Here is a 24,154-nt window from a genome sequence, read left to right as displayed (position 1 = left end):
CATAATACGACAAAAGAACATAATCAATATTTAAAATCCAAGATGATGAAAAATCCAGGCTTGTATGCATATGCCTTGCTTTGAAGTATTGCTCCATAATCTAGTGGTCTGAGGCTGGGGTTGGGGAGTGATGCCACAGGTTATTAGATAACTGAGTTTGAAAGGTAACATCAGATGATGAGGCCATGAGCCAAATATCATGAGTGGATGTTAAATGAGATGAAAGTTCAGATGAGAAAGAATCCTGTTAGCTGTGGTGAGACAGCAATAAAATCTGGTATGTGAATGTTTGTTGCGTTTTGCCAATAGTCAATCCTAAAATAAATCAACCCTGAGTATTCACTGGAAGTACTGATGCTGAAGCTGAAGCTCCAATACTTCGGCCAACTGATGTGAAGAGCCAACTTATTGGAAAAGACCCTGATGTTGTGAAAGATTGAGGGCAGGAGGAAAAGGGGGCGACAGAAAATGAGATGGTTGGATAGCATCAACTCAATGGACATGAGTTTGAGCAAACTCCAGGAGATAGTGAAGGACAGGGAAGCCTGGCGTGCTGCAGTCCATGAGGTCTCAAAGAGTCGGACATGACAGAGTGACTGAACAGCAACAACTTTATAATCGCATGATATTTCAGAGTTTCCAGAACACTTTCATGTCATTTTCATCTGGCTTCATTAAATCTTCACAACAGCCTAGTATTATTAAATGAGGTAAAACACATAGAATACTTGGGGCTTCTTAGAATAGTGGTTAGTACGTAGTGAATGTTTACTATTATTATGAAAATCATTATTAGCCCTATTTTATACTTGACAAGTCTGAGGCTGAGAGAGCCTGTTACTTGCCCAAAGTCACACAGCTGAGAAGTGGTAGAACTAGGCCTGAAGTCAGCTCCTGTTTCTAGACCTTTCTCCATTTTCCCATGCGCAAAAAAATTTAATCTGGGCTTGCCAAGGTTGGGCCAAGTTTTGAGGTGGCCTTAGCGGAATCATCTCTGATGAGGTCTCCTCAGCCTCATGAGCCCTAGTTGGCTGGTGAATGGGAATTCCTGAGAGTGTTCTGTGCCTTGAGTAAGAAGAGTTAAATCTAGAAGCCTCTACTCATTTTAGCAGTGAGGGGAGATGGTTCATTGCCTTGTCGCTCAAGGAAGCTGCAGGCCATTAAACTCACGTAGATCCTCAGCTGGTAGGCTTGTTAAGAAAATGTGACAATAGGGGGAAATTGACAACCCAGGCACCATAGATATTTTTAGTCTGTGCTTCAAGGATGTACATCTTGGTTTCTGTTTAGATTGAGCACAAGAGAGTGAATTTGGATTGATTTGACAAGACTGGCAGTCAGAAGGTCCTTACTGAGACCCTTCTCTGTGCCCCAACCTAAGCAAGTGACTGAGGGGAGTAACTAAGGGAGGTGAAGTTATTTCCCAGATGTTCAAACACTGTGGAGAGTAGTATAATCTTTTTCTTGGGTGGGAGGCAGTGTGCTGACATCAGTAAAAATTCCGTCTATTCCTTGCACCAGCACTTCTGCAAATAATTATCCTTCTAATGTACAATGGGGTGACTGCAGTTAACAGTACTGTATCATATACTTGAAATTTGCTAAGAGAGTGGATCTGAAGTGTTCTCAGTGCACACGCATGGATGCACACACACGCACACACACAAGGTAATAATGTGAGGTGATGGGTGTGGTAGTTAACCTGATTGTGGTTACCCCATTTCACAAAGTAGACATATATCAAGTCATCACAGTGGACACTGAAAATATTACAATTTTATTTGTCAATTTTTCCTTAGTAAAGCTGGAAAAAATAATCTTATGAGTATATTTTTAATTGTAAGCCATTGTAGCTCTGTTTGTAATAGCAAAAACAGTCCAAACACTGGAAATGGAATTTAATGCAACTGTTATCAAGAAAGAGTCTTATCAATATGTGCTGAAAGCATATCACTAATATTTTTTTTAATTGAAGTAGAACTGACTTACAATATTAGTTTCATGCTTACAACATATTAATTCAGTATTTTTTGATTATACTCTATACAAAGTTATTATAAGGTAGTAAATGGAAAGATATCCCACATTCATAGATTGGAAAAATTAATGTTTTAAAGTATATATGCTAACCTAAGATTATTAAGTGCAATAAAAAAATTATGGGGCAAGAAAGAAGAATGTATATAGCATGATGCCATGTGTATGTTCGAAGCATATATGAAGGCAGATATATGCACACATTTTCCCCACACTGGAAGGATATACTTGTAACGGGTGATGAGGGGTATGTGTGATAAGGGGAATAGGAGAGGAAAAATGTATTTTTCATCTTATACTTTTAAGTTCTTTTGAAAATAGGTAGAGTTTTTGGTTTAACCATCTGACATTTTTTTTTTCCTCATTTAAGCCACTTGCCAGAAGTCACAGAACCAAAAAAGTGTACAGCTAAGATTCCCACCCGAGCTAGCACACTGCTTCCTAACAGTGCTCTCTTAGGATCAGAAAGTAATTCTGTCTCTTGTTTGTAAATTACAAAAAATTTTCCATGAAGACACCTGGGAGAATGTGGTCATTCTCAAGAAGGCTCTGCGCTCCGTTGCCTGCCACTTTGGCTCCTGTTCTATGGGACGTGGCACAGCCAGGAGAGGTCAGTGACCTGGAGCCAGGAAACACAAACCAAGATTTCCAACAGGGCAAATTTCCTTCAGGAAAAGACATTAAGATCATTGGAGAGGTGGGGGTGGGGAGAAGGCATGAAAACAGGGTCATTAGCCAACTTGGTCAACGGGCAGGTGCAGGAAGTGGCAGATAAACACAGCCAGAATCTATAATTATTCTTCAGTATCAGTGTTCAAAACCCACAAAATAAATGAGTGAATTAAAAAACTTGGCAGCGTCTAAGTGCCTAGATATAAATTCCTAGTGTTAGGCTTAACTCCTATGAACTTCTCTTTGATTTCGAGCATATTATTTAGCTGCTCTGGCTTTCTTTCCCCATTAGTCAAATGGACAGCACAGTCTATCCTGACCACTTCACAGAGTTGTAAGGAACAAATAAGGCAAGAGATGTGCTTTGAAAATGCAAGACATCATACCAAAGGAAAGGTTGTTGTCGATGCTTCTGGACATACCTCACAGAAGGAGACCTCCTTTCTCATTAAGCTTTTTTTTTTTTAATGGATCCCAAATTCTGTGACCGATTTTTTTCAAGTTGTTTCCATTAAAAAGTACTGATTTTTAAAAACTAATAACTTAAAACTGCCACACATAAAACAAATGGTCCACAAAACATTTATTCTCCTTTCCTGCTGAAGGGTTTACAATGCATTGTTATAATTAACCCGTCTTTTACTAGTAAACTGAAACGACCAGCTGAGACGAGCAGGTCTGAGACCGTTCTCCCACCACTGGTTAAGACTGGGGTGGCAGGTATTTAGAGACAGGAAGCTGGGAGGAAGCATTGCTGGTAGCAAGGTAGACACACCTCACCAACACAAGCGAGAAACCTCATGGGATCATTTTATTCCAGTTCCTTCTGTTTAGAGTCGTGGACAAAGACCTACGGAGTCCACAAGATCCCCAGAGCAGTGATAGTGCAGTGCGTAGACTATTACTTAAAGCCGCAAATAAGATGGAACCATGAAAGGGACTGGATGTGCTACATGCCCTTTGCCTGAGGGGCTTGCTGAGTTATGAATGCTGAACAGGACTCTGGAAGCAAGCTGATGAAGCACAGTAAGGAACTGGGACAGAGGTAGGGAGATGAACTTCGGTGATCCAGCTCTAGGATGGCTGAGTGCCTCTAAGGAGCAATTTGAGGGTAGCCCGGGACTTGGACAGGACAAATGACAACTTCCTGGAACAGACTGTTCCAGGATCAGAGAGGAAAGGAAATAGCCTGGCCCCATCCTGGGCAGTTCACAGGAGCTAGGGTGGGAAGTATTTGAAATGGAGCTAGTGCTCACAACATCAAGTGCCTTTTCAGTGGAGGAAGGAAAACGGGACAAGAAACCTGTGACACAGCATACACATCAAGTCAGTTTCGTCACGGTGGGAATGAAGATGGCAAGAATGGGGGAGACGGTGCTGTGCAGAGCCGACAGCTCTGGGCTCAGACTAGGGCGTGATTACTGCTTCTGTCACTCACTTGCTGTGTGACCTTGAATATGCCAGTTTTCCCTCTGAGTCTCGGTTTTCTTATCTCAAAAATGATTGCCCTTCTCCCCATCTTATAAGTAGTTGTGAGAGTTAAATGAGATGTTCTTGAAAGCAACTAACACATAATTCCTAGAATATGATTCCCAGTAAATGTTAGTTTATACCTTTGTTTTGGAGAGGGACTTTAGAAAACCTCCAGTGAGACATGCTGATTTGAAATTTCAAGCACTGGGAAAGCAAGGCCAACCTAGGTACCGTGTGGAAAGGCCCTTTTGACAGATGGAGAAGCAGCCTAAAAAGTCAGACAAGAAACTCTCATGAGAGGAAGGGTAGGTGAAGGGCAAAGTAACACTGGCTATAAATACAAGCACAAACACTGTCCCCTTACCAGCAGCTGTACTGTGAGGTTCCTCCGGCTTGCGACAAAATGGGAAGATAATAAGTACGGTCTATCTAGGCTTGACTCATTCCCTTAACTGCTCTGAAACACAGGAGAAGTTTTGTGTTCAATTATAGTAGTTTTCCTAAGCCTCTCCTGCCGCCGCCGCCGCCCCCCACTCACCACCCCCCACTATTTTTCTGGTATAATTAACTCTCTTCATTCATTGACTGTCCTTTCATCCTTGTTTTGTTGATTATATTTGCTTTTTAAATTATCAATTGCCTCAAATCCTTTCTGGAAGTATGGGTATGAAGCGGTAAAATAGTTTTAGTTTCTTCAGAAACTAAAATTCCAAGGGTGGAAACCAGCTAGAAAACCAGAGTGAAACGCAGGATGGGGAAAGATAGGGAACTACAGGGAGGTATAAATTGACCTAGTTTTTAGCAGGAGTCACATCAGGGAAATCCTACTTCTGGACTTATTTTGTAGCCAAAACATGACAGCAGCTGTTTTCATAAAAGCACAAAGCCTGGGAGTGAAAGGCCTTTTGGTTTGTTTTATAGAAGAAAGGCCATGGTTTACCCGAGGCTCTCTCATGGTGGTCTGGTAGCAGACTAAGGTCTAACACTGACCCAGGTCTCTTGACTCTCATTCTGGGATTCTGTGTGCCGTGGTCCTCCTCATCTTTGTGAGAGTGAATTTCTGATGACAAACACCTGTACAAAACTAATAGGTGTGGGTTTTTTTTTTTTTTTTTTTTTCTTTTTTTCCAGGACCAAGTGCTTTCGGGGCAAAAAAGTCCTTGGAGATTATGATATCAAAGTGGAACAGGTAAACCACCCGGGAGCCCAGGATTGCACCTGCATCATTGTGAGGCCCTCTTGACACTCTGGAGTGAACCATCTGGTGCTGCCAAGTGGAAAGATCAGGGTCCATCACTAGCTTCTAGGCTCTCTACCTCCTCCCCCTACCCTTTCCAGGACGTCTCTCTCTATGAGACCTGGTCTTGAAGGCTGCATCTTTTGACTCCCCTGAGTTCTCTTCGTGGCTCTGGGGTCTGTAGGGAGGCAAGCAGTGTAGCTCTCAGGGCCCCTGGGGATGCAGGGTCCTTGGGCTGAGGAACACTGTAGAGGAATGTCTTCCGAGGACACGGGCACACCTCCATACTGTGGTCGCAAGGTCTTGCTCGGTAGATGCATGTCTGCCACTTGGGTGTGCAGCCTCCAGTGAGGCCTCCTCTGTGCCTAAGGCTGCACTTCAGAGAGAGCTTAACAAAGAACACCTCCTGGTTTTAACGCAGTGAAGTCCTGAAAGGCTCAGTTTTTCTCTTCCCGTACGTACCTTTTGCTCCATGATAAATAGAGATTAGGTCCATTTGAGTCGGGGGGAGGAGGGATGTCCACTTTACACAGAGCATGTATTTTCTATGTAACGATAGAAACTACTCATCATTCCTTACACAGTGTGCTGGGATTTACTGATTTACTGTTTCTCTCCATTGCTGCATTCAGTTCTTAGAATAACTTGTTAGGCAAGGTTGATTAAAATTATTTCCATCTTATAGATGGGAGAAACTGTCCACCCAGAGAGAAAAAGTAACTTGCCTGAACATCTTATGCGTCTCATTGGGCCAGAGCAGCACCGAAACCTGATTTCCTAAATGAAAACTTAGTGCTTTTATGTTGAGACTGAGAAAGGGCATGTTTGCCTCAGTTTGCATTCCTGCTTTGCAGAGAGGCAGCAGAAAAGATGCTGGGTGGGGAGTCGGAAGCCCTGAGTTTTGCTCCCATCTCGGCCAACAGTAAGCTTTGTTTGTCCAGAAAAGTCACTTAACTGCTCCTTTGGTAAATAAGGATAATTATTTCTGCCCCTGCTGCCTTATAGAGTGGCTATGAGAATAGATGGGATCAGTTTGGGAAAATGCTTTGCAAACTGTAAATACATGTTTGGTGGAAAAGATGCTGCTGCTGCTGCTGCTGCTTTATGGGGGTGCCTCTCAGAGTCAGGACTGTGGGGCTTACTCCCCTACTGCTGATTTTATTTAGTTATGTTCTATCATAGTAAGAAACACATAAGGTGAAATCCACGCTCTTAATCCCCTCCTGTTATTTCCCAGGCGGAATTTTCGGAGCTCAACCTGGTGGCCCATGCAGATGGTACCTACGCCGTGGATATGCAGGTGCTCCGGAATGGCACAAAGGTGGTCCGGTAAGGTCCTTTCTGTCCTCGGGGTCACTGCCACCGTCTCTGGCGTGCCATGTGCAGTGTACAGACCTTGATGACATGTGTTGTATGGCGGTGGTGGAAGGAGGCAGAGGAAGCTGGCTCTGGCCCTTGGAGATGTCTTAGTTCCTTGGTGAAGGAAGCTCTGTGGACTCAGAGCTCACTGCCACTGGATGATTCCTGTCAGAGGTGTTGCAGGACTCTGGCCCCACCTCAGCCAGTGCAGCTCTGGACTTTTATCTCTCAGTGTATTTCAACTGGAAAACACGATTCCATTGCCTTAAAAGAAAAGAGCCGGGGGGAGTTTAAAAACCTCTGCTGTGGTCCAGCCTCCCATTATACATGGATTTGCTTCCATTCACTCAGTGAGTTGGCAGCAGAGTCCTGTGTACTATGTGAGTTCTCTTAACACCCTTCCCAGTGTTCTTCTATCCTCCAAATTTCTGGGAACTCCTAAGTCTGATAGGATAGCCTGGGTCAGAAGGGACATTGTGAGTGGAAGAAAATTTGCAATTACAAAGCACTTACACTGCAGGTGGGGTGCTAGGTGACATGCAGATGTCATCAATTGTAATAAAACAATTCTCTGTGGGAGGTGATGAAGATTCCAGATGAGGGAGCATGGTTTCCACATTGTTATTCTTTCCCAGGACTCAGCGTGGCTTCAGGGTTCCAGGCATCAGGGTCTTGCTCCAGGAAGAGCCTTCACTTCACCCTTTTCCCTTTTTCAACCTGCACTGCCCTGACCCCGAGACCGCCAGCGTCCAACAGGACCTGGTCCATGACAGGGAAGGCAGAATCAGGTGTCTGGAGCCGAATGTCAGGGAGTGTGAGCTCATCCATCCTGGAGACTGAGGAGGACAGAAAAGAGCTGCCCACCCTTGGTTGGGGAGCACTCAGGAAGCTCCTTCTAGAGACAATGGTGGGCTCCCCTAGCTGCAAATGGAGTAGGTCATGGGGACCCATGACACAAACGGGTGGCAACAAGAGGGCCCACATCAGGGTGCTGGGAGGGATGCGGCAAAAACAAGGCGGGCCTCTCCCGTCAGCAGTGTGGGGACCCGGGGCTGACCGCAAGCCTAGAGCTCAGTTTCAGTAACCGGGATGTAAGGCTTGGTCTCAGGCGTATAGACGGAGCCAGTTTCCCAGAACTTGGGCACAAGGAGGTCGGAGTACACACCAGCTGACTTGATGCTTACTCTCCTGAGTGACTGAGGAGGGGTCCTCCCACCTTTACTTTGGAAGACTGATCTCTGAGCCCAGGTGGGGCTGGAGCAGTAGGCGGAAATTGGCTGGGTCCCAGGGCAGAGAACCAGGTCCATCACTGTACACGTGTGAAATGGCCGAGGCCTCGAGCCTTGAGGGGAGATGCTGCCGCAGAACTGGCTGTCTGGGAAGGTGAGGTTCCTCAGGAATCAGGGCATGAAGTCGGGGCCCTGATCCTATGGAGCTCTGCTGTCTGGAGGTGAAACACATGGAGCCTTCCCGTGCCCGGGAACACACTGTACTCTCAGCTTCCTGTAGCCAGTTGCTCAACCTCAGCTCTGTGGAAACATTCGTGCCCCTCCCTAAATCTGCTTTGGAGGAATAACACTGGGGTGTCTGGCATCTGTTCTAAGCCAGCCTGTACCCTGGTTCACCTGGGGAGCTGCTAGGGGCCCAGCATCTTTAAGAAGCAGCTTGAGGAGTCACAGCAGGATGCTGAGGTCAGGGATCTTTGGAGCAGGGCAGTGAAGTCAGCCAAGTGTGGTGTCTTCAGAGTCTGCTGGAACCCCCTCGGGGTGCCAACTCCAGAGCCACAGGAGCTTCCACTCTCATCCACAGGGACACAGAAAATTCTTGTTGACTTAAGGTGTGGCAGTCGAAAAGTGTTTCTTCCCTCCTCCCTGACGGCTTCTGCACCTTAGAAAAAGACAGTGCTTAACCCAGCGGAATTGTTCAGTCGCTCAGTCATGTCCGACTCTTTGTGACCCCATGGACTGCAGTACGCCAGGCTCACCTGTCCTTCACCATTTCCCGGAGTTTGCTCAAACTCATGTCCTTTGAGTCAGTGATGGCATCCAACCATTTCATCCTCTGTCACCCTCTCCTCCTCCCACACTCAATCTTTCACAGCATCAGGGTCTTTACCAGAGGAAAAGAATTTCAGAAATCTGTTCAAATCTCCTTTGAGAAGTGCCTACATAATGCCGCATTTCCTAGTCCATAAGAGAACAGTCATAACAAAATGAGGGTCTTAGCTCAGGTAACCCCTTCCCTGTCTTGGGCTTTGGAGACGGGAGACAAGAGGATATGTGTCCAGAGGTTCTGGTTGGTGGCAGAGTTGCTTCTACATTCTTTCCAGGTCCTTCCGGCCAGACTTTGTGCTCATCCGGCAGCATGCGTTCGGCATGGCAGAGAATGAGGACTTCCGCCACCTGATCATTGGCATGCAGTACGCAGGCCTCCCCAGCATCAACTCCTTGGAGTCCATTTACAACTTCTGTGACAAGCCATGGGTGGTGAGTGAGTCCCCCTTCCCTCAGGTAAAAGGGCAGCATCCTGATCCTCTGTCTCCGGGTCCCCAGAGGGACCTCTGTTGATCCAGACACGGTGAGGGGCCAGCTGAGAGGGTGTGGGAGGAGCTTCAGCTGGGGCACGGGGTGGGGCCGGCTCTCACAGTAGGACTTTGTTGTCACTGGCTGGGCTGCCTCTGCTGCAGAAAGGACCTTTGGCCTCACAGCAGAGTCACACAAAGATTCTGTGAAGGAGCCCTTCCAGGTCTGCAGCCATCAGCTATAGCAATAAAAACACCTAATTCTTGCCTCCGAAAGATCTAACCATTGGAAAGGCCTGAGGCCACTGGGAACCAAGGGGATGGTGCACCTCAGAGGGATGTTAGTGTCAGAGTCCTACCAAGTGTCTCAGCAACCTTCAAATGAGATTCATCCACACACGTACCAAATCAGACACTTTTATGCTCTGGAAATGCCCTCTGAGATAATTGGCTGTCACTCCTTCATGGCAGAGATGTGACCATTTTCTGAAAGAAGGTAAGGAGTATAAGACCACTTACTATGTGATGTCAGCTTCGGAGATTTTCCTACATGAACTTCATTTAATCCTCATAATAGCTTTACAAGGAAGGTGTTATTATTATTATTATTATCACTTTTTACAGAGAAATGAGACCCAGAGAGGATTCAGTAACTCACCAAAATTTCAGAGCCAGGATTTCTCTGACACCATCCCTCGCATAAGCGGGGTTACCATGTGAGGAAGAAGCTGGTTTGGTGGTCTCTTCCTGGGCTAGTCTGGAAATCTTGGAGGCAGTGGAAGCATCTGAGCAGAGAGAAGAGTGCAGCTGGGAGAGGAAGCGGCCTGAGATGGTTCTAGGCTGCTCCAGCTTCCCCTCTGACCGCCGAGGAGATCCAGCTCCTAGAACTCTGCCGCTCCAGGCTGCTCCTCTCAGAAGGAAACACCTGCCCCTAGTCACATCCTTCTCTTCTTGTTTTTCAAGGGTTATTTCAGCTCTCACACACTGGCTTGCCAAGGGTCATGGCACTGGTGGCTGATTGTGGAGTTCGCAGACCCCAAGCTTCTCCCGCTCAGGGAGTTGGAGCGGGGGTGTTTTCTTTTTTTAACCAAAAGGACCCGTCACCTCTACTCTTTCACCTGAACTCAGTCCTCCTATTTCCTTGGGAGCCAGGGAGACCTGGCAGTGTGAGAGGAAGACCAGTGAGCAAGGAGTCGAAAGATCTGAGAGCTGCTGTAGCAGCCCCTTGCTCAGCCTTTCTCTCTGTCTGGCCTGAGGGCTTGGAGTCCGAGAGTTCTGCAGAAACCAGCTGCAGGACTTGCGTGATTTGAATGGGTTGCTGATCACAGGAGAGCGCATATGAGGCCTTCAACAAGCTTCCCCTTAGTCACACGGCCTTCCGCGCTGCACTCATGCCCTAGCCCTTTCCTCCCTCACCCCTTCAATACTTACTAGAATTTGGCTCCCTCATAGCCACACAGGGTGATTCTGCTAGCATCAGCTTTTTTTCTGGGCTATCTCACTAATCAGCCTCCTGACTAAACCAGTCTGTGCCCTGGTTTCTTTGTCTGTAAACTAGGAGTGGAGGCTTCCCCAGTGGCTCCGTGATAAAAGAATCTGCCTGCCAATGCAGGAGATGCAGGTTTGATCCCTGGGTTGGGAAGATCCCCTCGAGAAGGAAATGGCAACCCACTCCAGTATTCTTGCCTGGAAAATCCCATGGACAGAGGCGCCTGGTGGGTTACAGTCCACGGGGTCACAAAGAGTCAGACACGACTGAGCAACTGAGCATGAGGATGAAACGAGGAGTAATCGCAGTACCTGCCCCCAGTCCGCCAGCCTGGTGTCACAGCCCCCAGTGTTGGGGATCTGAAAGAAACTTATTCCATGCTGCATGTTCCAGAACTGTGCCAGCGGCCAGGGAGGGGCAGGTCAGAAAGCCTGGGCTGGGGCTTTGCCCCTCCTGGGATCTGGGATCTGGTGAGGGTTCACATTCTCACCCGTTCACAGTCCCAGCACATTGCCGTTGGCATCGCAGGGGAACAGCAGGGCTCCCTGGCCACACATCAAGTTCTCCCTTCATTTTCACTAAGCAGCTGCCACACTAATGGCATTTTATATATTGTTCTTTGCCTGTTCATGGGGATGAACAAATCTGGTGACTGTGAAGGGGACTTCCCTCTGAGATGATGACTTTGGTGTGTGTTTTCTAAATGTCTCTACTGTGGCTGCTCCTGGCGTGAGGAGAGGCCTCAGCCATGTTGGGAAGGTTCCACCTTGTCTCTGAGCACATCCGCTATTTCATAGATTGCCCACGGCAGGCACATGGGGAGTTTGGAAGCAGAAGTAAGACCTATCAGTGAAAGTAGCAAGAGTGCCAGGGAGAGCAAGAGTGCCGCCTGCCATATTGCTGCAGATTTATCTGAAAATCCTGTCACTCTGTGGGGTTTTTTAAGAGGCAAATGCACAAGAGTGTAATTGAAGCACTTTATTTCCAGGAGGGATCAGGGTAACATATTAAATTCAGACTGATCTTGAAATCCCATTTCATCTGAGAAATCTTTCCTGATACATTGGATAAATGGTTATGCTGAGCATTATCTTCCTATTCATTGCCAATACCACCCCCAGCTCCAAGTGCATTCTTTTGTCTATGTGGAGAGGAAATAACCCTTATCAGATATTACTTTTGTTTAACTGGTGACTGTATGGTTGTGACTGAGGCCGAGTTTCCAAGGAGGCAGGCAGGAGTTAGATGCCAAGCCTAGTGCTCTGAGCAGAAGGGACTACAGAAGGTGGAGGAGGGTAGCGTGAGCCCCCAGGCACCCAGCTAGTGCATGGGAACTGGCTGCCATCTTAGTCTTGACTGTGCCAGGACTCTGGGAGCCTGCTGGGGGCCTTCTTGGCATCAGCGTGGTGTCTGTGTAACTCTCCCACATGCTGGGAAGATAGGGCCCCACATGCCTTGGTGCTGTGCCAGGGCGTGGGCTGCAGCAGGACAGAGGTTGTGAGGCAGAGCTGGCATCAGCTGGCTGGGGAGGCTGGAGGGCCTCGGGAGCTCAGGCAGGTATCCAGACGCCGAGAAGGAGTCCAGTCATTCCAAGCGGCCAGCCAGGACCTAAAGGTCAGATGAGGTAGCGGAGGGAGTTAGAGAATGCAGGAAAGGTCTGAGGGGTGGTCTTGGCAGTCAGAGAACGTGGAAGAACCAGAGAACACCAGCAAGGATGGCCGGGTACAGTGACGAGTGCACTGGGTGGGGAGAGGCCTGGGCCCTGTCCCCGCACAGCCCCGACTCCAGGCACGGTGTGGGGGCCTGTGCTCCCCTTTGCTGCTCCGGCCTCGGTCTCCTTATCCGTGAGATGAGATGTCTGGTCTAGAGACTCTCTGAAGTCTCTTCCAATAATAAAATCTTAGGGCCTTGGGGGTCCATCAATCATACTTGCAGCCCCGGAGGAGGCCTCGAGATCTAGAGCCACCAACTGCGTGTCACTGAGGAAAGTGACCCAGAAACTCCAGTGTTTCTCAGCATTTCAAAAATAACAGATTCTATCTCTACTCACAAAAGGACCACAGCCAATGATCACTAAACAGCAGTCTCATCATGGAGTTTAGGAGGAAATATAATGAAAAGATTTTTTTTTTTTTTTTTGGTGTGGTTAAAAAGTTTGAAGAACTGATCAAATTCAGTTGTCTATTTTATACATGAAGAAAATGAGGCCTGGAGAGGAGACATCATTTGCCCAAGGACACCTAGCAAGTTCAAGGCAGAACAAGAAGAATCAGAAGACTCTGGTTTTCTAACAACCCAGCTCTGGCTTTTATTGTCTCCCCGTACCAACACACGTGCTAACATCACTGATTGAAAACAGGAACTGGGCTTTTGAAAAATGTTCTATCTTTCCCTTCTTTAGTAAACAGAAGGTCGGTTTGATCTGGCAACTCTTCCTTCCAGCAGTTCCAGGTGTCAGTGGCTTGGAGCGTGAACCCAGTAGCACGAGAGAGAAGACCTGGATCACTGCCGCTGCTGGTGCTTTGGGGTGGGTGTGTGTGGAGGTGGGGAATGAGTGTGAACGGATGGAACTGGAAAGTTTCCTGTGGGAAGAGCATGGTCTCTTTAGAGCCTGAAAGGCAGCTACATGAAGGAGAAGGAAGAGTTACGGGTTAGGACTAAAGGGGTCTGGCTATGAATCTGGCTCAACTGCTGTGTGACCTTGACTGAGCAACCTCTCTGGGCCTCAGTTTCTCCACTTATAAAGTAGGGGAGTGGGCAGGGGACACCAGAGACGCTACATGTTTGCTAAAGGCAGACCCTGACATTTAAGTATGTGCTCTTCACCCCTTCTCCCTGGAGCTGTTCTGGCTTTTCACAGGTGAAGGGTCCGGTGAGTTCAGTTCTTAGATGAGCAGTAAGTCCAGAAGACGGGGTCTGTCTTTGCTGCATTCCATGATTCCATCCTCCCTTTCTTTTCCTTGGCATTTGAATTTCCAAGACTGGGCCCCTTGTTCCCCCATCCAGCTTCATCACTTTCCATCTCTAGGGATGATGGTGTTTAGAGTTATAGAGACCAAAATTTCAACGCCAGCTGTCCCTTTTTTCGCAGCACTGCGGCTTTAGGCAGTCACCTACCCTTTCTGAGCCTCATGTGTAAAATGAGGATGATAAAGAACCCTAGCTCATCAGTTTGATATGAGGATTAAATGAAATATCATTAACACTGGGTAGGCACTGAAAGAATACTAGCTCACTGTCTCCCTTCCTCAACAGAAGCATATGTTCCTGGAGAATAGAGGGTGGGACCCCTCTTTTGTATCCTCAGAGCACTTTGTACAAAGCCCTCAGTGGAGCAGATGCTCAATAAACACCCGCTCGGTGGGTCGCCGTCCCGTCTGCCCCAGAAGCTGTCTGGGTAAGCGGAAACCTTTGCTCCTCTTTTGCAGTTTGCCCAGCTGGTGGCCGTCCACAAGACTCTGGGAGGAGAGGCGTTCCCGCTCATCGGGCAGACTTACTACCCCAACCACAGAGAGATGGTAGGTGGCGGGGCACCGGCCTCCGCTGTCTGCGCCGAGCCGCCGTGCGGGCCTCCGAGGGGGGCCTCGGCCTCTCAGCCCGAGACGCCACTGAGGCCACAGACAGCCCTCTGGAGACAGAAGAGGAGAGAGCAGAAACAGGGGCGTTTTATCAAAAGCTGAGAGTAACAACCTGGATGGATCAGTAGTCAGAAGATCCTGCTGCTTGCGGTTCTAGCCACAAGTCACAGACGGTTATGTTCCCTCACCACGTGTCAGCATCCCAATCCGAAAGGAGAGTGGGCTTAACGATTCCTGGCCAGGATAGCTAACTTGGCACTTGCATGATTTCAGTGAGATTCTTTAAGCAAATAGTCTGTGAGGAGTGTGGTGTGCTCCTCAGATGTAAGCTATTGTTCCTGATATTATTCACCAGACACTTCCTCAAAATTCAGATAAGACAAGGGTTTCACTTTGCCTTCTCTGAGGCCATCCCAGGATGGCAGAAGGAGCAGAACGATGGGATAGACGGTTGGTACAGAGGCTGCCTCTAATGTTTTCCCCCATTCTTCTTCTCTGGCCCCACGTTCTCTGCCCCAGGCCTGCATGGTCAGTGGGTAAGCCTACTTAACCCACCAGTGGAGACTCTCTGCGTTAGCTTTCCAAGTCTTTTGCTCCAGGACAGAGATCTCCAGAAGGAATCTCCATTTGCACCATTTCTGTGGAACCTTCTTCCGGTGTTTTCTGCATGCCTCAGCTTATCAGCAAGCTGTATAGAACCTTGGGGCCTTGGGAAGAACTACCTTCTCCATCTTTGCCAGAGCTTCCCCGGGAGAGGCCCTGGAACTTTAAGCACTTGTCCCTGATAAATCCTTAAGACCCGCATCAGGACAAGTCAGGAAGGCTTGTAGAGGCAGAGGAACCCTCAGGGGCTGTGCTTGTAGATTTCAGGGTGTCCAAGAGGACTGAGCAGAAGGCTGGGGGGAGCGGTTCTCAAAGCAGGCTGACCACTTGAAGAACTGTAACACTTGCAAAGTATATTCCTCACCTACCATCCTTTCCCCCAAGGGCCCTTGTGTTCTTTTTCTCCTGTCCTCTAGCCTAAAACGTGCCCTCAAGAGAGGACACCCACCCCCCACCGCCAGGATCTCTGTGAGGTTTCAAAAGCTAAGGGGGAATTTCAACTCTATAACAGAAAGGCTTTTTTTTTTTTTTTTTACGCTTAAAAAAGGTTTTGAAGTAGTAATGAAAATATTAGTAATCTAGTAGAGAAGGACTTTCTAAAGGAGACAGAGGAGAAGCCTTTTGGACAGCAGTTGAAGACATTAAGTATAGTCAACCTGGAGAGACAATACCCAAGTCTATTCTTGTCTTGCTAACTGGACCAGGCCCTGTGCCAAGAATGGTATAGAGGGGATTACATTGTAGGCTTCACACTGAATGACTCCTTGTCCCCCTTTGTCACTCCCCTAAACAGGTGAAAGCGTATCAGAGGATCAGAATGAGTTGAGACTGGAGGAGTAGATGAAACACAGCCAGAGGATGTTGTTCTTTTCATTTCTCCAAGTCAGCCTGTTTATGATACTGTCACCCACCTTCTGGTCTTATATCGCACAAGGCCACCCCATCTCATATGTATAACAGTCATCATTTCTCCCGTGTCAGATCAGTTAAGATAAAAAGAAAACACACTTATCTGGGGAGAAAAAGGAATAGTCCTAGCTTTGAAAACAGAAACTAAGCCAGAATCAGTAACAAATACCAGCTCAACTAGAAGGTTTGGAGGCAAGGATGAAGAGCTGAGGGTGGGAGAGAAAAGTCCTGCTACTTTCCCTAGCCCTTGGCCTGACGTGTTCTGGACTGGGGTCCCGGACACAAGCTGCCACACGCCCCATCCCTGCCCCCATGCTGGCCATACCATCCACCTGATACTTCCCCTTGTCTGGCATCCATGAAGCAGGTGGGGACAGCCAGCGCCCTGCCAGGAAGGAAAAGGGCTTGGTCTTCGGGACTCTCAAAGGGTTGTGGCAATCCCTCTTAGGGCTGGATGATGTCAACAAACTCCTTCCTGAGGGGCAAGCGTCCCTGGTACCAGCTACAGGTGCCATCAACATGCTTCATGCAGACATAATGCTGGGCCTGGTACCCGTAGAGCTTCCGTTCCAATAGCCAGTCTGTCCAGAGGCACTCGTTGGGAGCCGAGATGGTGCAGGGCACTATATAGCAGGTGGTGATCTAGAGCCATAGCCACACAACATCCAAGTGAGTAGGGTGTCCTTTTTCTATTCTTGCCTTTCAGACTCCTACATGTTCTTACAGCGTAGCTCAAATGCCCCCTGGCTTATAAGGTCCTTCCAAGTCTCCAAATTGCTCCCTTAGTTATCTTTCCCCTGTACTCTCCACATACAGTATTGCCTCCCAAAAAGCCCCAAGGCCCTTACTCTACCACTGACCTAAGCAAGTCACTTCACTTCCTACAGCATGAATTTCTTCACCATAAAATGGAAATCTTAACTCTTCACAAATTTGTTTTAAAGACTAAATATCTTCAATAAATTAACCATTACAGGTCCTGGCAAAAAGAGTAGACTCTCTTTAAGTGGTAGTGTATTATCCCAGCCTGTCTCATATGATGGCTGCCTTCTCAGTCAGAATGCAAGTACCTTGAGATCAGGGACTACGGGCCTTGTTGCTTTCCCACCCCCAACTTTGAACGATGCCTGATCCATCACAAACCTCTAGGACAGCAAGTGAATAGGTCACGTGCATGGGAAGGAGGGAATACACGAAGGATGAGGCTGCATGGCCCTTCACCCACCCCCGAAGACCTTGGAAACGAACAGTCCTTACTTGGCAGCCACAGTTCAGATGGTAGTGGTGATTTAGACTTTCTCTCTGCAGAAAGGATAGGTTCTCCCAGGGCTCTATGTAGTTGCACAGATGGACAAAGACTTTCCCATCACTGAGGATCTGACCTTAAAGGGGAGATAGAGGAGAGCCCACATGAGCAGTCTGCTTGTGGAGCTCCAGGAGTTCTTGAAGAGGCGCAGAATCACAGCCTCCTCGGTATCTTGTGGTGGAAGTGGTGACATGGGGCTCAGTGAAGGAGCCAGAAAAACCTCTACTGTCTTTATATCAAAGCCATTACCAGATGATGTTTGTATGAGTGAGAGTTGTAGGGCAAAGGCCTTTCCATTAGTGTGGTGCGGACAGAGGGATGTGGGCTTTAAGTCAAAATCTTGGCAGAAATCCCTTCTTTTCTATCATTTACTAGTGTGTGACCATAAGAAAGTCATGTAACTTCTCAGCTGAAAGATAAGAATAATAAGGTTATTGTCAAGATTAAATGAGAGAATGTCTGTGAAGTTCCCAGCACAGTTGTGGACCCACAGAAGATGTTTGATACATAGTAGGTCTCTCTTCCTTTTCAACCTTGTCCAGCCTTTGTCCCGCTCTAGTGATATCTTGGTGAGTCTCTCCCCTTCTCCTTTACATATCACACTCTTTCCTATTTTCCAAAGACCCTTTTTAGTACCACCTTGTCCGCAAAGCCATCCCTGGCCATACTAGCCCTCACCTCTCTTAAAACTTCAGTCATTCAGTCATTTACTGGCTGAGCAACTACTATGGCCTGGTACCAGGAATACAGGAAATAAACATGACAGGATTTCTACCCCTAAGGAGCTAAAAACTAGTAGGGAAGACAAATTGTTGTTTTTGTTCAGGTGCTCAGTCGTGTCCAATTCTTTGCGGCCCCATGGACTGCAGCACGCCAGGCTTCCCTGTCCTTCACTATCTCCCAGAGTCTGCTCAAACTCAAGTCCATTGAGTCGGTAATGCCATCCAACATCTCATCCTCTGTCGTCCCCTTCTCCTCCTGCCCTCAATCTTTCCCAGCATCAGGGTCTTTCCCAGTGAGTCAGCTCTTCGGGTCAGGTGGCCAAAGCAGTGAAGCATCAACTTCAGCATCAGTCCTTCCCGTGAATATGCAGGGTCGACAACCAAGTAGAAAATGATACTGTTGTATGATTCTATACAGGATGTGGTATAAGAACAAAGGAAACACAGTTATCTCTGTCTGTGGAAGGGGTGGGGGCAAGAAGGGTGTCTAAGATGATGCTTGTGTTGGCGTTGAAAGGATGGGTAGGAGTTCAGCTGCCAGACGAGTTGGGGAGGGACTTCTGGACACTGGGGCAGAAAGGCACAGCCCTGCAGAATACCTTTTGCACCTGCAAGTAGTTTAAGCTCCAGGGGAAATGAGGGGCTGGGAACGGTCACTGAGTAGTGACAGGAGGCAAGGCTGGAGAGGTCAGCTGGGTCTGGTCACAGAGGGTATTAGGCAGAAGGGCTGCATCTTCTCCTGCAGACCATGGGCACCACGGATGAGTTTTCAGTAAGCCTACGCTTTGTCATTTAACCCCACCTTCGGGTGGACTTGACCTCCGTGAGGCAGCCAGCACATGTCTGCATCCCTGGTGCACTACAGCCCCTAGCAGGGGGCAGGTGCTCAGGAAGGAGGTGGCCCCGTCAGCTGGTCCTGGGACCTGGAGAGCTCAGGGGCCTACCCTTCCCCTGCTCTCCCATCCAGAGGTGCCCGGATCAGCACAGTTCCACATCCTCAGACTTGGGGGGCCCCAACCTGCGTGGCCTCCAGCACCTGTGACTTCTTAGATTTGAACTGTGAGGGAGCTCTTTGAGGACTGTGGCATGTTAGTGCATCTCCGCTTGCCTGCCCCAGGCCAGGCAGTGAGGAGGTGGTCACTCATTGCTGAACGGATGGACAGAGAATGGAATTCCTCCTTCCGTTCTCCCCACCTGCTGTGTTTTTCTTTTCCAGGCCTTCTTTCTAAATATGTTTTATCCTTTAGGGAAAACTTAGATCCCACTTACACAATGAAGGCTTCCCTAGTGGCTCAGATGGTAAAGAATCTGCCTGTAATGTGGGAGACCTGGGTTTAGTCCCTGGGTTGGGAAGATCCCCTGGTGAAGGAAATGGCAACCCACTCCAGTATTCTTGCCTTGGAAAATCCCGTGGACAGAGGAGCCTGGCGGGCTACAGTCTGTGGGGTTCCAAAGAGTCAGACACGACTGAGCGACTACACTTTTACTTTCACTTTACACAGTGAGGCTTCCCTGTCTATAGCCACACAGACACCTTCCCTGAACAACAAAACAATTCAGTATTGCGTTCATTCAGTTATGGATTAGATTCTTGTGAGGCACTTTAACTCTTCTATCCCAGTCGGTGCAGCATGAGGAGATCTGCCTGGGCCCAAGGTCTGGGAGACAGAATCGTGTTAGAATCAAGTCTGCTGTTAGGGCCTGTGCTTTACTGCACTCTCAGAATAAGGCTTTGGGTGTGAGTCAGTCACAACCAAGAGTGCGAGCCGCCGTGGCCGCCTAAAGCTGATGCTGTCGTAGGCTACAGCGACTATTATGTGTATGTTGTGTATATGTGGGGGTGAGGTTGCGAATGCACAGTCCTCCTTTATTCTGTGTGACTAAGACCTCCCCTGCAGTGTGGTCCCTGGTTCAGGGTCCAGTGCTGGGGAGGGACGGGGACAGGCTCTATCCTGCTGAAAGTGGCCAGGACAGGAAGGGGTCTGGGGACCGCGGCCAGCAGAACCTGGAGCTAGAGTACATATATCTACTGTCCTCAGGCCTCTGAAGGGTCATCCTGGAACAGAGGGCAGAGCTGAACCCACGAGGGGCAGTTTCAGAGCAGCAGAATTTGGCTCAAGATACCAAAAACCTTAGGCTTCTCAGATGGCTCAGTGGTAAAGAATCCGCCTGCTAATGCAGAAGGTGCAAGAGACGCGGGTTCGATCCCTGGATCAGGAAGATCCCCTGGAGGAGGAAATGGCAACCCGCTGCAGTATCCTTGCCTGGGAAATCCCATGGACAGGGGAGCCTGGCAGGTTACCATCCATGGAGTCGCAAAAGAGTCAGACACGACTGAGCATGCATGCACCAAAAATCTTACATCACTTAAAGCCGTTTGGAAACAGAACCAGCTGCCCTAGGCTGGAACAGCAGCCTGTGAACTAGGAAGGCAGTGGCACTCACAGGGAGGTTACCAAGGCTTCTCCCAACTCAGGCTACCTCTTAGTAACGCAGCTGTTTTGTGCCCAAGAAAATGCCACCTGGCTCAGCTTGCTGCCCAAGGTCAGCTCAGCTGGGCTCCTCCTTGCCTGCGTTCCTAGGGCAGAGACTCATAGGGCCACTGCTGGTCTTTAGCTTACCAGTCAGGAGATACTGCTTCTGGCTGTTAGCTTCCAGTTTCACCCCACAGAGGGAGGAATCAAAAGGCGTATAAATATATTGAATATCGTTGACTTTCTCAAACCCTTTGAACATCTGAAAGGCAATTACGAAAGAGCAGTATTGAGTCAGTGAGTGTACTTTATATCTTAACAGGAAAAACTTTTTCTTAATCTAAAAAAGTTAAGTGAAAGTCTAGTTCAGGACTCGTTGCACACAGATGACACAACTGGGTCTCACCTCCCTAGAAATAATTAAACCTTGGTTTCTTCCAGTGAGAAGGGAGGCGCCTCTAGCAGCCCCATGCACAAACACTGAGGGCCTCTCCTGCACTGTCCTCTGTCTCTGATGGCCTGTCCCCTACACGTCATCCACTCCAGTATCTGTACCCCTAGCATCACTGAGCCAGGTCGCCCGAACCACCAGCCCCCCAGCCCCACCCCCCAGATCACAGCCCCCAACTCCTTGTAACAGCCCAAGGGTGTGACGCCCTGTCCTGCCCCCATGTACCTTTATCTGTTTGATTTCATACCGGATCATTTTTTGAGGGTCAGCAGGGTCTGCGCTGGCAGGAACTACCTTCTCACTGGAGATCTTGGCCCGGATAGCTGCACAGGAAGAGAAAAGAGGGGACCTTCAGCAGCCTGTGGGAGCGATCCTCCTGGGATCTGGGTGACCTGTGGCCCCCTGGAGAATTCTGCAGAGGGGTTCTGGGTTTAGGTATCAGTGGGTTTCAAGGAAGATGCTGCATGTGAGGGATACTCCTCTCTAATTTCTGGAAGTTCCAAACTCCTCGGGCCTACCAGGTCCTTGAGTCTTTCCACTCTGCCTGCCGGTCTGGGGAGTCGAGTTCTCCGCAGCCCAGAGTACAGTGGGGTGGAGACGGGCAGGGTGGAGGAGCCACTTGAGGGCAGTCAGTGTGTAGTCATCCACTGCTGTAGCCCAGGACCTCAGAGAGAGCCCAACCAAGCTGACATTGGCAAATGTTTATTGAATTAATAAATATCCTCACCGTGCACAGAGGTAGTTCATCTCTTTGTCGTTCGGGTATTAATCAAAACCTGTTTCCTCCATGCCTGGTCTAACACTGGGTCCTAGGCCCACAGGCACGATTAAGGACAGGGCCCCCACCCTGCAGAACTCTTGGTCTAGTGGAGAACACTCTTACAAAGACCAACAGCACAGCACAGTAGGAGCACAGAGATACTGGAGATGCTGTGGTAGCACCAGGGGTCAGGAAGCCTTCAGAGAAGAGGAGACCCCCTAGTTTTGAAGGATGAATAGGAGTTTGCCAGGAAGTTAAGGGTTTTTGAGGAAGGGCATTCCAGGCAGAGAGAAAGGGTAAAGGGTGAGTGTTGGAGTGGGGTGGTGGTGACAACCTCAGTTATAGGCTTGGATACAGAGGGATGTTTGTCATGAAAGCCCAACCCCCTGAACCCCCTCCCCCCCAACCCCCCTAACCAGTGGATCAGAATAATCACTGGGTAGTTCCAGAGACTTGATTCAGTGACATCCCATAACTGCAGTAGATAGGGGAGAGGGGATCACTGTGGAGCCCTTTACACTGTCTTTGTGCTCATTCTCTCAGTTGTAGCTGACTCTTTGCAACCCCGTAGACTGTAATGTAGCCCGCCAGGCTCCTCCATGGGATTTCCTAGGCGAGAGTATCAGACTGGGTTGCCATGCCCTTCTCCAGCAGATCTTCCCGACCCAGGGATCGAACCCTTGTCTGTTGATTCTCCTGCATTGGCAGGCGGGGTCTTTACTACTCCGCCTCCTGGGAAGTCCTACACTGTCTTTTATTCTCTGGCTAGTCAGCGGGTCTCTGCGCTTGCAGGGTTGCTATGGCACCGGCCCGGCCCAACCCACCGGCCGCCCCAGGAGGCAACTGGGGCGGGATTTGAGCTCCACCCCTTCCCCCCGAGACTCCAGGTCTGCTGCGCGGCCCCACCTCGACCCCACACACCCCCACCCACAGCTGGGGCCCTCGAGAGCTCCCCCGGACTCACCGAGCGCCGAGTGGCAGACGTGCTGCTGGGGGTGCGCGGGGGCGCAGCTGCACGCCTCGCCCAGCCCCGGCGGCCGCAGCAGCGCCAGCAACCGCAGCAGCAGCGCCCAGCTCGGCGCGGGCCGGGGGCTCCGGGGCGCGGGCCGGGGGCTCCGGGGCATGTCTCCGCAGGGCTGCGACTGAGCCTGCGGGGACTGTCAGACCACAGTGCCCCTCCACGGCTTCTCCAGAGCGCGGCGCGCCCCTCGCCCCCGGCTTTATGAGGTGGACCCAGAGCCAATCCCGCCCCGATGGGCTCCGCCCTCCCTTGGCCGCAGGCCACCCTGGGGCTGCCGACCCGCGGCCCTCCTGGCCAGCAGGCTTGGTAAGACGCAGAGGAAAGCCGGCGAGAGTCCCCGGTGCTGTTTCCGGGCCTGAGCCCTCTCGAAGTAGAGGGAAGGCACCGGGAAAGGGGATGGCGTCAGGACAGAAGGACAGGGCAGCGTAGACAGATGCATGGGGGTGCAGAGCCCAAGGGGCTGTGACTCAGGCAGAAGGGACGAGCGTGCGGAGAGGCTCAAACAGAAAGAGAGGCACAGCAGAGTCAGGGAGAGGCAGACAGAATTACAACAGGCAAGAGAGACGGCGGCAGAGAAGGCCGGACCTCTTGCTGAGAGGCACACTGGGAATGAGACAAGCTCCTCAGGGCTTCTTTCAGCTGCAGGAAGTGTTTTCAATGCTCTATTTATGAGGCTCCAAAGCAACAGCAAACAGTAATGGAACAGGACAGGGAAAGTTGGGGGTGTGTGTGTGTGTGTGTCTTGGCTCTGTCGGCTGGGGGGTGGGGAGAGACAGCGGAGAAAGGAGCCGCTGCCTTAGAAACCCTTTCCCGTTCCCCTAGCTCATGCAGTGCTCTTTGAGGGGCTCAGATGGTGGGGTAAGCCCATCACTCGGGGCAAACCTGGGCCCTCAAAGCCCTTTCTCTGCTATTGGCCACCCTTATTTCCTGTCTCAGGGCCTTGAGAGAGTGTCTTGTTATAGAGGGTGGTGCAGCTTTGAAAACAAGTGAGGCACTTGGGGCGTGGGGAGCCCTGTGTTCTGTTTGACAGACAGCATAGTGAGTAGAGAGAGACCTGCAGGGTGGTTGTAGGATGTTTCCACACAGTCTTCCATCAGACAGTAGGAGGCTGGGTGCAGATTCTGTCCCTCAGGAGCTTCACAGCCTTGCCTCTCTGGGCCTCACTTACTTCTCCATAAAGTACGGTGAACTGAACTTGAAGCTCCTTGCCCCAGCCTCAGCTGGCCTCAGCCAGGAGTGCTGAAATCCTCAGGTCAGGCACTCCCAGTATCTGGTCACACTCAGGATTGCCACGGGAATCTGACTTTTCATCAGAGTCAATAGTATATCCTCTGAAAGACAACTTTTCGTCTTGATGTGGCATGTGGTCATGATGTTTGAAAAGAACGCAGCTGAGAGAGAACTGAGCCTGACTAAGAAAGGATGAGGTTTGGCATCCAAGTTGGTTCTTCATGCAGACCCAGCCAGGATAAAGTCTGATGTGTGATTGGACAGGATCTTGAAAGCGTCCCGTTCGGCCTCTTCGCTTGGCAGATGTGAAGG

At 49.5% G+C, this 24,154-nt stretch overlaps 2 protein-coding genes across 6 annotated transcripts in view; one reads left to right on the top strand and one right to left on the bottom strand.

Annotated features, from left to right (window-relative positions):
• Positions 1–24,154, top strand: part of SYN2 (synapsin II) — a 150,375-nt gene that overhangs the window by 95,608 nt on the left and 30,613 nt on the right. For both annotated transcript variants that reach the window (XR_009690403.1, XM_061128915.1), the window contains exons 2-5: positions 5,314–5,371; positions 6,657–6,748; positions 9,108–9,264; positions 14,217–14,306. Coding sequence is in view for 1 of the 2 variants with exons in the window: in XM_061128915.1 (XP_060984898.1) it covers positions 5,314–5,371; positions 6,657–6,748; positions 9,108–9,264; positions 14,217–14,306 (397 nt within the window). In the remaining variant the exon portion in view is untranslated. The remainder of the gene's footprint in view (positions 1–5,313; positions 5,372–6,656; positions 6,749–9,107; positions 9,265–14,216; positions 14,307–24,154) is intronic.
• On the bottom strand, positions 11,769–22,834 carry TIMP4 (TIMP metallopeptidase inhibitor 4). Of its 4 annotated transcripts, none has more exons than XM_061128917.1 (5): positions 22,556–22,834; positions 21,057–21,154; positions 20,528–20,642; positions 17,136–17,260; positions 11,769–12,396 (listed from the first exon to the last, which is right to left on the bottom strand). In XM_061128917.1, exons 1-5 carry the CDS (start codon positions 22,713–22,715, stop codon positions 12,373–12,375), a joined length of 522 nt encoding a protein of 173 aa, XP_060984900.1. In that variant the 5' UTR covers positions 22,716–22,834; the 3' UTR covers positions 11,769–12,372. The 4 variants fall into 4 exon arrangements, with proteins under 4 accessions (XP_060984900.1, XP_060984902.1, XP_060984899.1 ...); XM_061128916.1 differs by lacking the exon at positions 11,769–12,396 and adding an exon at positions 14,405–16,520; XM_061128919.1 differs by lacking the exon at positions 17,136–17,260.

The sequence above is a fragment of the Dama dama genome, chromosome 24, assembly GCF_033118175.1.
Source record: "Dama dama isolate Ldn47 chromosome 24, ASM3311817v1, whole genome shotgun sequence".
NCBI classification, from domain to species: Eukaryota; Metazoa; Chordata; class Mammalia; order Artiodactyla; family Cervidae; genus Dama; species Dama dama.
The sequence above is the reverse complement of the archived record's forward strand: the minus strand, read 5'-3'. Positions and strand labels throughout refer to the sequence as shown.

Excerpts from the sequence above, each read along its gene's own strand:
- TIMP4 (XM_061128916.1), bottom strand. The coding sequence starts at position 22,715 with ATGCCCCGGAGCCCCCGGCCCGCGCCCCGGAGCCCCCGGCCCGCGCCG. Across the intron at positions 21,155-22,555 it reads CGTCTGCCACTCGGCGCTCG|CTATCCGGGCCAAGATCTCC; the intron begins GTGAGTCCGGGG and ends CTTCCTGTGCAG. Across the intron at positions 16,521-17,135 it reads ATCTGAACTGTGGCTGCCAA|ATCACCACCTGCTATATAGT; the intron begins GTAAGGACTGTT and ends CTATGGCTCTAG.